General features: G+C 37.9%; 1 protein-coding gene across 2 annotated transcripts in view; it reads right to left on the minus strand.

Annotated features, from left to right (window-relative positions):
- FAM120A (family with sequence similarity 120 member A) overlaps nt 1-12,060 on the minus strand; it is a 167,697-nt gene that overhangs the window by 58,973 nt on the left and 96,664 nt on the right. For both annotated transcript variants that reach the window (XM_075549742.1, XM_075549741.1), the window contains exon 8: nt 3,815-3,902. In XM_075549742.1, the coding sequence (XP_075405857.1) occupies nt 3,815-3,902 (88 nt within the window). The remainder of the gene's footprint in view (nt 1-3,814; nt 3,903-12,060) is intronic.

The raw sequence follows: 12,060 nt of genomic DNA on the forward strand, positions 1-12,060 counted from the left end.
ACAGAAGAGTCACAAGGGACTAGTCAGTCAGTGCAGTATAGTACTGAAAAAACACAACATTCCTCTAGTTCTTTAGTGCTTCACCCCCCACCATCATGATCCTAGTTCTATCTTACAAATCTGGCTAGATCCGAGCATTTATACTGGTAGAGATAAAAGCTCTCAACACACAGAATCCAGGACAGCTAAACCCTTCAGGATCAATAATGAGAGTAGCAATACCATAAAGGTAGGGTGATGGTGAGGGAAGAAGGGAGAGAAACGGGATGAGCAACAGAAATATAGGTGAAGGTGAAGGTGAAGGGAGACAGCAGACAGTGTAAAATATGAAAATTAAAAATAATTTATAAATTATCAAGGGTTTACAAGGGTGGGAGGGGGAAAAAGAGGAGCTCATACCAAGGGCTCAAGTAGAAAGAAAATGTTTTGGAAATGTTGATGGCAACATATATACAAATGCTTGATACAACTGGTGTATGGAATGTTATAAGAACTGTAAGAACCCAAATAAAATGATTTAGTAAAATTAAAAAAAATAAGCTAATGATTACACAACTCCAAGAATATTAGTATCACTAAATGGTACATGTACTAACTTAAACTGGTGTATATTTTACTGTGTATATTCTCAACAAAAACATGCTAAATATAATTAAAATAACAACAAAACACACACACACGAAGTACTTAAATTATTCAAAGAATAATTCAACCACTGTCGTGATCCTGAGACCGGGAGAACTGAATGATGCCTTACTATCACTATTGACCTATCGGAAAGGGATCACAATAAGTCCAGGCTAAGATGGGAGAAAAATGTGAAGCAATGCTTTAAAAAAAAAATGACATATGCAAAAAAGATCAAGCTTATTGACAAACTGAAAGGAGAAATAGAGAGAGGAGGTATGAAGAGCGGTGTTACACGATGGATATTCAATCAGTGCTATGAATCAAAATGTTTACGAACTATTCGAGTTAAGTCAACTTGCTCTGTAAACTTCCACCCAAATCATAGTAAAAGTTTACAACCTTTCTATAGTTTATGTACAATTGCACATGATATCTGCCCAATACTTAAGGCTACTTAAAAGTTTTAAAAATAAGTCTTGCTATTAGGCCAATCTTGTAGAACTTAACAAATCTGTGACCTGTCCCATATAATAGACGTACATAACAGACATGGTTTTATAAACTGGAAACTTATTTCTAGAGGTCACTAACAAATATAAGTAGAAAAGGGAGACGGACATAGAATGTAAATCACGTTTCTTTTTAAAACGTACATACCAAATGCTTTCTCATTTGACCTTATAGAACCCTATCAAGAAATATGGACTAAGGAAAATTTTCATTTCAGAGAAATGACTTCAAGTTGGGTTTTTCACAAAGCAGCCAGCAGCAGCTCGGCTCTGATGGACACAGAAGTGCAAGAGATCCTTCTATTCTCATTCACGTTGTAAGCTTTTGTATACAGGCAACAGGCTTAAAAGAGAGAATTTTCTTTAAATATAATCACTAGTACTATAGGTTTAAAGAGTCAGAAATTAAGGGAACTTTCAGTAAAGAAGGAAACATAGACATAATACACCATCCCTGTTTAACAATGACATGAGATAACAGGTATTGAAGAAAAATCTAAGTGGTTGAATCTCTGAAGAAAAAACAAAAACGTAGTAAACTGATCATCAATAGCATGACAGGATAACATGTACGGTAAAATGAACCACCCTTGGGGCCCCACATGTCCCTGGTTCACGGAGGGGTCTTGGGCCCATATTAGCAAGCTCAGCAAGGGCTGCAAAATTTCCGAGGCACAGGTGTAGCTGGCAGAGACAACCAAAACCCCAAGCCTGGCTGTGGCACCTTATACACAAGGACAAAAATAGACCAAAATTTAAAGGAAGGAGAAAAAACATATCACAGTAATGGTAATAAAAAAATTAATAAATGACAATATTAACCTCAAATAGAACATACTTGAAGGCAAAATCCACCACAAGAAAGTGCACTTAGTATAAATGATCAAAAGGACAGTTGAATAAGATGTAAATATGCACCCAGTTAAAGACCTTCCAAGATAAACTAATCAAACTCTTAAGAGATCTGAAAAGAGAAAAACAGACTACAGCCCAATAACAGGAGACTTCAACTACTCCAAAGGATGGGAAAAACCCAAAAGAAAATCAATAAAGGTATCAAAGAATTAAACAACACAATCAACTTGAGTCATCCACCAATAGATTACTAATTTTAGACAAAAAATCAAAACACATTAAATGGGGAAGAGATAGTCTCTTTAACAATCGATGCTGGTAAAATTGGATGTCCATTTACAGAACAATGAATCAGGATGCATACAGCACTCAATATGCAAAAACAAACTCAAAACAGATTAAATACCTAAATGCAAACTCTCATTCTTGAGTCAGTTCCGACTCTCAACAATCCAATAGAACAGAGTAAAACCGCTCTTGTGGGTTTCCAAGATGGTAAACCTTTATGAAAGTACAAAGCCTCGTCTGTCTTCCCTAAAGCAGGTGGTGATTTGGAACCACTGACCTTCCAGTTAGCAGCCCATTGCATAAACCTATTATGCCATCAGGGCTCCTCAACCCCAGAACTGTAAAGGTCATCAATGAAAAGACACGGACAAATTTAGGAGTCTTAATACATGGATAAATACACTAAAAAACAGAAGGAAAAACAGTTAACAGAAGAAAGAATCCACGACTAAGACTTCATAAGAAGAAACATACATACATCAAAAGATGTCACTAAAAGAATAAAAAGAAAACCCATAGAATGTAAACTCTTTTTCGACAATGACTTATCAGACGAGGGAGTAATCTCTAAAATGACTTGAAAAACATCAACTCAACAAGAAAAAGACAAAAAACCCAATTAAAACTGACGAGTGGACATAAACTGACAGTTTATCAAAGACAACACTCAGGCAGCCAATATACATATGAAGAAATGTTTGTAATCACTAGCCATTAAAGAGATGCAAGTAAAAACAAGGATGAGATATCACCTCCCCCACAATTGATAGAAAAGCTTAAAAAATTTTAAAAAAAACACCAACAAATGTTAAGAGTGGTTGTGGAGAAATTAGGACTCCCACACATTACTGATGGGACAGTCAAACCGCACAACCACTATCGAAGGAAGTAGAGCGCCTCCTCAAACAATTGGGAATGGAAATATCCTATGACCCAGCAATAATGCTACTTGGTATACCCTATGGAAAACTAAGATAACAGATATAGGCACTCCCATGTTCATCACAGTATCATCTATAATAGCAGGAATATGAAAACCATCTAAATGCCCATCAGTGGAAGAACAGATTTAAAAAAAATTAGTACATACACATAATGGAATATTGTGTGTTGTTCAAGAATAAAAATGAAACTATGAAACACCTCATTACATGGATGACTTTGGAGGTCAATATATAGACTGGGGTTATCCAAGCACAAAAGGGCAAATATTGTATGAGATCACTGTTATAAAAAAAATTAAGAAAATGTTTTCATACCAAAAGCAACAGATTTTGATGGTTACCAGAGGTGGAATGGGAAGGATTGCAAGAGGTAGTAGCAGACTAGAGGGGAGGCAGGGGTTAAAGCGAGGAGGGGAAACTAATATACTACAAGACTGTGGAAGAGGTTCAAAAAGCAAGCCTTCAGGAGCTTAGCTAAATTACTTAAATAGTTACGTGCAAACGTATTATGTGATATATAGACCACCACCTAATTCGCAATTAAAGGTTGGAAGGGGGAGGGTTGGAATAAAGCATAAATTTTTCTACCTTTGTTTGGTCTCCTGGATCTCCACGTGCTTGAGGTTCTGAGTGGCTTCCTGTCTTCTCCCAGCCACTTTTGTTCCCACTGATATGGCTGAATATAAAATGAAGATGGTTAGTATTTGCTTCCTTTTCCAAGCAAGTAGAAGTATCTGGACTTAAATTTATAGATTCACAGTAATATATGCTTTACCAATTTCACCTCCTCCCCAAAATATCTCACGAAATATTATTGGACTACTTCCTTCCTGTTACAGAGTATACAATAGCCTCACGGTAAAGTCAGTAGTTCGAACTCAGTAGCCACTGCGTGGAATAAAGATGACACTTTCTATTTCTGTTAAGAATTGCAGTCTCAGAAACCCAAAAGGATGATTTTACCGAATTGACTTGATGACAGTTGAGTTTAGTTTTCTAGAAAAGAAAATATAAAGTACCTAATGTATAACCAATGCATCCGGGTGGAGAGGTGAACATTGTACTGCTAACAACAAGGTCAGGGGTTCAAGCCTGTGATCTACTCCATGAGAGAAAGATGAGGCCTGATCCCATACATATAGTCTAGTATACTCCAAATAGTAAAGACATAGGCTGGTCTCTAGTCAATGGCAATGTCTGTTATATGTTTACTGCCACTGAGCAGAAAGGAAAAAAATAATACAATTCTTGCCTTGAAGAGTTTTCAATAATCATAGAGCAACAAAATAAAGAATGTAATTTACTTGCTAATTACCAGGTAGTGCAAGATAAGTATATACTCATTGCTATGGAGTCAATTTCAACTCATAGCCACCCTCTAAGGCAGAACAAAACTGGCCCTGTGGGTTTCTAAGACTGCAATTTTTTACAGAAGAAACTTATCTTTCTCCCAACGAGTGGCTAGGAGTTTCTAACTGCTGACCTTGCAGTTAGCATAGCAGCTCAAAGAGAGCCCTGCTGGCATAGGAGGTTAAATACTGGGCTGTTAACTTCAAGATCAGCAGTTTGAAACCATCAGTTACTCTGTTGGAAAAAGATGAGGCTTTCTATCCTCATAAAGATTTACATTTTAGAAACCCACAGAGGCAGTTCTACTCTGTCCTATAGGGTCACTAAGAGTTTGAATCAAACAGATGGCAGTGAGTTTTTATGTTGGTAAGATTAAGTACTACCTGGATCAAATTTACATGGCAGGCAGACAGAGGCAGGAAAACTGAATGACAAGACAGGGCATTCCAGCCTATTCAGGAAAGCCCAAATCAAATCTACCACTGATGAGTCTATCTGGTTCACAGCAGCCCTACCGTACAAAGCGGACCTGCCACACAGGTTTCCAGGCTGCAAACCTTCACGGGAAAAACTGTACGGAAGCATCTTTTTCTTGGAGACCAGCTAGTAGGGGCAAATTGCAAAATGTTTTAACCTCTATGCCATTACAACTCAGTGTTACTAGACAAAAGGTTGGTGGTTCAAACCACCAGCTCCTCTGCAGCCTTTGAAAAGCTTTGGGACAGTTGACTGTCACATAGGGTTACTGTGAGTTGGACTTAAAGGCAACTGGAATCAGAGAGGGTGGGAATTAAACCTGGAGTCTGACACACGGAAAAATCTGAGATGGAGAAAGTACAGTCATCTTTGTAGACTAACGTATATCTGATCTAAAGCATGATGCTTTCAATGATGTGAAATAAGAAAGCATGTAAAAAGTAGACAATGATGTGAAAGGTAGACAATTCCAGGCAAAAGGAGCTAAAATATCTGATTAACTCAGGAATGGGAAGTTAACTGAAATGTATTTTGAAATAATTTGGCAAAATTGTAAGAAACAAAAGGGAAGAGGAATGGAAAAGATTATGAAGTATCTTTTTACAACAAAAATTGTGGTGTACAACCCACATTGGGAACAGCATGTAGCATACAGTTGCATGGCCCAACACCTCAGAACACTGACAGCGCCCCAGAAAGCCCCTGTGCATGTGGCCTATCTGTATTTTGACCCCCCACCCCCGCCTTTCAGCCATAAAAGTCAGCTCCTTTTTCTATGAAACCCACTTTCTTAATGTTTGTATTTTTTACAACAGTGGTGCCTGGTAGTATTTGTCTGTATGAGATGACTACTTAAATAATGCCTTCCAAATTCATCCGTGTCACAAGGTGTTTGACAGTTACATTGTTGTTTTTAGAGATAACTAATATCCCACTGCATGTATGTATTAGAGTTTATTTATGGCCATCTTAAATGTCAGAATGGGATTCTTTCCATTAGCATGGTCTTAAAAACTGTAGGCTGTAGTCTATTAGAGGGTTTAGAAAATGATTTGGTGCGTCTTAACTAGCATTTTGAAAAGTGAAATCGAATAGACCAGAGTAGTCGATGTAGCATAAGTATTATAAATTCTTTGTTTCAGTTGTATATTATGGTCATATGGAAAATTAATAGTTTACTATGGGCCTCACAGAAAACTTTTAGAAAACAGACTTTGTTAGCAGGATATAGAAATAGTCTGCTGCAGAACAGTATGAAAGTACTAGAGGGAGAGGGGGAAACGGAGAAGGAAAAATGAGGAGCTGATATCAAGGGCTCAAGTAGAAAGCAAATGTTTTGAGAATGATGAGGGCAACAATGTACAAATGTGCTTGACACAGTATTGCATGTATGGATTGTGATGAGTTACAGGAGCCCTCAATAAATGATTTTTAAGAAGATGAGAAGAAGAACTAGAGGGGTACTGGGAGAAGCTCTCGGCACTTGGGCCCCTCAGTTATCAACTTCTGAGGTTGCAACTCTGCATTTCACTGCAGTGCTCTATGCCCCAAGAGTGTCTTACAAAGGGCAAATTCCTCACAACTGAACCAATAAGCAGTATCATGATACATACACAAAAGATTGAAGTTGTCAAAGATTTCATTTGAATTGGATTCACAGTCAACTCCGAAGGAAGCAGCAATCTACCCTTCTATCCAATGACATATTGCGTTGAAAAAAATATTATCACCGGGGTGAAGAGCAGCAAGGAGAGCAAATCAGCGAAGTCCCCAAAGAATCCCGAAAATAGACTTCAGACTCGGAAGGCAGGGCTTGACACCTCATCAGACTCGATCAGAAAATATACGCAAGGGTCAGCAAACAGACCTGGCACTATTTGTCCCCCCTTCCCCCACCTTTTATTTCTTCTTTCATGTCTATCAATATAAGATAGAGAAGGTAAACACTCCCAAGGAGGAAACAACAGGACCAATGGTTGGGGAGGTGGAGGGAGATAGGAGAGAGGGAGAGATGGGGGAAGGGAGGGAGCCCACAAACCCAGGGGCAAGGGAACAAGAAGAGATCTAAGTCAATGGAAGGGAGTGTACAGGTGGGGTTTGTAGATGTGCAAACTGAAAACCCCATGGAGCACAGTTGTACTCAGATTGCTATGCATTGAGGCCAAGTTCACAGCAATTAATTGTTTTTATTTTTTGTTGCAAATGTTAGTATAAGTAGAAAAAAATAAGCACTGAATAGTCATTAATCTCTTGAAAATAGTCCTTTCTGCAGGAGAAATCATGAGGATTTTTCCTATGTTGGTTTTTCTAATTTTGATTTCAATAAGAAAGAGCTTCAAAAAGTTTGTGGAATAAGGGAATTAAAGGATAATGGAATTTTCCCACAAACTTCGAGTCCTCCTCTGTAACTTTGGATTGGGATGATAATAAACATATACAGAAAAAGCATCAAAAACTTTAAATTAGCGATGTCAAATCTCAGTCAAATTCTAAACTTTTACGAATAAAAAATAAACTTATCAGCATTCAACTATAATTCTTAATTCAACTAAAACAATGTAATAAAGACTTAACAAAGCCAGGAAAAGAAGGTTTAAAAGCTTCCATTAATTTTTAAAAATTATATTTAAGCCAATATTAGAACACAAAATAAATGCTGATGATACTCCAGGAATCAGTATATTTTCTTAATTTTAGTGCAAAAGTGACTTTCATGACTCTGGGATATCTCCCCAAGGCATTTGGCATGTTTTTCTCCAGCAGACACAGAAATAATTAGGCATGCTAGAACACATACCTGGAAGGAAACTATTTTTATACAAGAAACAATCTAGATTGATCTTTTTGATTTCTCTAAATTTTATTTATTTTGTTCTTGTTAAGAATATATAGAAAGAGGGATGGGAAGAAAATGAGGAGCTGATGCAAAGGGTTCAAGTAAAAAGAAAATGCTTTGAAAATGATGATGGCAACAAATGTGCTTGACACATGGATGGATGGACTGTAATAAGAGCTAATATGAGCCCCAATAAAACGATTTTAAGGATACATAGCAAAATATACACCAATTCAATTGCCATTGCACAATGACAATGATTGCATTCTTTAAGTTGTGCAACTATTCTGACCCTCCTTTTGAGTTGTTTCTCCCTCTCCAACATAAGCTCATTCACCTGTACGTTTCCTCCTATCTAACCTTTGAGTTGCTGTTGTCAATTTGATCCCATACAGATAATTCTTAATAGAGCACAATGTTCAAAGCAAAATCAAAAAGAAAATCACTGACCATGGAAGCAGCTTTACGGGGACAGCCTCATCTTTCTCCCCGGAGTGGCCGCCTTGTGGCACTAGGGCTCCATAAGGTTCAGAGCAGACTTTCTTTATAACTAGAGAAGCTAAGCTGTAGTTTGCTTTTAAAATGGACTTTAAGGAATACATTTGTTTCAAGGTTTAAAGACTACCTCAGGGCAATAGTTTCAGGGGGTTATCCACCCACTGTGGCTCCAGAAAGACTAGAATCCATGATATTCATGTGAACTTCAGCATTGCTTCAGAAACCCTTTTTAAGATTCTTCTTTGGCAGTGGTTCTCAACCTTCCTATGTCACGACCCTTTCATACAGCTCCCCAGGTTGTGGTGACCACCCAACCACAAAATTATTTTCCTGGCTACTTCATAACTGTAATTTTGCTACTTTCATGAATCGGGAGACCCCCGTGAAAGGGTCATTTGACCCCCAAAGGAGTTGCGACCTACAGGTTGAGAACCACTGTTCTATGGTATCATTGATCAAACTGTTCAATAACGGTACCGAGGCACCCCATCCAGTTCTTCTAGTCACAAGGCAATGGGCCACACATTGTGTATCTTCCTCCTATTCTGATGTTTCTTCCTCTGTTGCTCCAGACTTAAACAGACCAATTGCCTTGGACAGCGACTTGCAAGCTTTTAAGACCCCAAACACTATACCACAAACCAGGAGGTAGAACAGAAGCACTAAACACGTTATTAATTATACCTGGAGTGTCATAAAACCATGGCCCTACCTGTAAACCAGGAATCAATTCCATGAAGTGTTTAGTTTTGCACAATAGCTACTCTTTATTTTTGTCATTGTAAATTTATCTATGACACAATTTATGCCAATTCAAACAAAAAATTTTATACGTATACAACTTATTCACAGCAATTACAGTAATTGCTTGTGAAACCCAATGCAAATCAATGCATTTTTTCCATCAACAACCACACTTTCCTCACCACCTCCCATTCCAGGTAAATATTAGTCTCTATAAATTTGTCTTTTCGTGTCTTTTAATGTAAGTCAAAGTTTTCCATCAACTTTTCAAAGCCCCTTCATACCGGTCCTTTTGTGATTAGCTCATTTCAGTCTGCACATGTTAAGCTTTATCCGTTTCCACAACTGGCTGAGGAGGACCGAACTTTATGTATGTACCACATCAACCACTATCTGTTGTTAGACACTTTACTTGTTTCCATCTTCACGGTGTTCTGAATAGTGTTGCAATGAACACTGGAGTTGAAATCTTTGAGTCTCTGGTTTCAAGTCTTCCAGGCAGGCATAAGGTGAGGAAGGCTATATGGTACTTGTTATATCCTATGGTACTTCTACTTTTAGGCTTTTGAGAAACCACTATACTCTTTTCCACAATGGCTGTACCATTTTGCATTCCTACAGCAACAGATAAAGCTTCCAATTTCTCCAAATACTTAGCAATATTTGTTATTTTCTGATTTGGGGGGAGTCCCATTAATTTTTATCTTAGCCATCACCCTGGAGGTAAAACAGTTTCTCCCTGGGCTTTTGATTTGCATCTCTCCAATCACTAATGATGCTGAGAATCTTTTCATGAGTTTGGTGGCCATTGAAAAGTCTTCTTTGGTGAAATGTCTACTTAAATCCTTTGCCCATTATTGAGCTATTTGAATTTTTGTTGTTGCACAAATTTAACATTTTTTGAATTAGAATCTTGGTGGACAAATGGCTTCTAAAGATATTCTCCCAGAAAATAGCTTGTCTTTCACTTTTTGTGTTCTTACAAAGAACAAAGCTTTCCATTTTTATGAGGTCCCATTTATTTTATATATTGCTTTTTGTTATTATATTAGATAATCCATTGGTGAAAGCTAGGTCTGGCAACATTGCCCCTTATTGTTCTTTAAAGTTGTTATGGGTTTAGTCTGAATATTTCAGTCCGTAATGCATTTTGAATTTCTTTTAGTGCATGCTGAGACATGAATCCAGTTTCATTTTTATGCATGTGGAAATCCAATTTTCCAGCACCATTTATTGAAGAGACTCTTCTTTCCCCATTGAATGGACTTAAAATCCTTGTCAAAAAAAACAACTGACCATAGATTTGTAGGTTTATTGCTGAACTCCCAATTTTATGTCATTGGTTTATGTGCCTGTTCTTATACTAGTACCAGACTGTTTTGATTACCATTGTTGCATAGTATGAGAAACTTCAAATCTTCCATGGAAAAATTCCATTATCTTTTCATTCCATTTTTCAGGAACTGTTTGAAGACCCTCCTATTTTGTTCTCTTTCAACAACACTCTTAAAACTGCCATTAATTTAATGCTGATTAATTATTTTGCAGAATGTCCTACAGCCTGAATTTGGCCTTTTGCTTTCTCCTGGCAACAATTAACTTGTATCAGCCAAGGAGACCTGGTGCTGCCGTCAAGTAAGATTGGACTGCTAATAGCAAGGTGAATGGTTCCAACCTACCATGCACTCCACAAGAGAAATATGAGGTTGTCCTCCTCTCGTAAAGATTTATAGCCTTGGAACTCCTGTACAGAAGTGGTATGAGTAGAAATAGCTAGGTGACAGGGTTTTTTTGTTTTTGTTTCTTTGGTTGATAAGCCATGTAGAGTCCTGGTTGCACTATTGGATAAGCATTTGACTGCTAACCACAAAGCTGGAAGTTTCAAACCCACTAGCTGCTAGACAGACAGACAGACAGACAGACAGACAGACAGAGACAGAGAGAGAGAGAGAGAGAGAGAGAGAGAGAGAGAGAGAGAGAGAGAGATAGAGAGAGAGAGAGAGAGAGAGAGAGACTGCTATCTGCTCCCCTGAAGATTACAAGCCCTGGAGTCATCATATAGGGTCATTAGGAGCTGAATCACCTAAATGACAGTGAGAGGATATGATGTAACATTGTTGGAATTAAGTCTTGTCTTTATACTGCAGACATTTTATCATATCCAGTAAATATTTGTTGTGCATACCATGGCAAATAATAGCTATGTGTCTTGCCCTGGTCATTAATTTCCTTGTGTTTCCCTCCACCTCCAAGAAGAAGGAAGTTCTCATTAAGGAGACAGAGGAACATGGTAATTAGGAGTAAGTTTTAAACTTCACAGGCATCGTGAAGATTAGGATTTATAAGGACACTGTAGGACATAAGTGCCCTGAGGGTTTCTGGGTTTCTCATCTTTCTCCCACAGAGTGGCTAGCAATAGCCACTGCGGAACACTGCATACAGCAGGGCACACTTAGCTAAGGTTCATGAAAGCTGCTCATTTTTTCAGCTTATTCAAGTGTATGTCATTAGGTACATGTTACTTTTAAATTTCAAACATCAATTTGTTGAAGTTATTAAAGACAAGCTCTAGAGCGCAGCTATTAATTTTAATCAATTAAATAGCCATTTGTCCAGAGATCTCTCCTTTTAACAGCAATGGCATCAAGATAGCAGTATACTCATGTACAAAGAAACATCAAGGTCTTTCCAGTCTATAGGCCATTGTTTAAACGTTGTGGATGCCCCATCTCATATTGAGAATAAATTCTAATGCTGTACTATGGTCAGTTGGGCACTAATTGGGCTAACTTTAAGTGCACACTACTCTCTCACTGTGTCTCAATGCACTGCACTAATCAGCCATCTCCTTCCCACCCAACAACTGTACTTTGTACACATCCCACTGCTCAGGAATGCTCCCATATGGCTGCATGTTCCTCAGGCCAGA

The sequence above is a fragment of the Tenrec ecaudatus genome, chromosome 5, assembly GCF_050624435.1.
Source record: "Tenrec ecaudatus isolate mTenEca1 chromosome 5, mTenEca1.hap1, whole genome shotgun sequence".
NCBI lineage: Eukaryota > Metazoa > Chordata > Mammalia > Afrosoricida > Tenrecidae > Tenrec > Tenrec ecaudatus.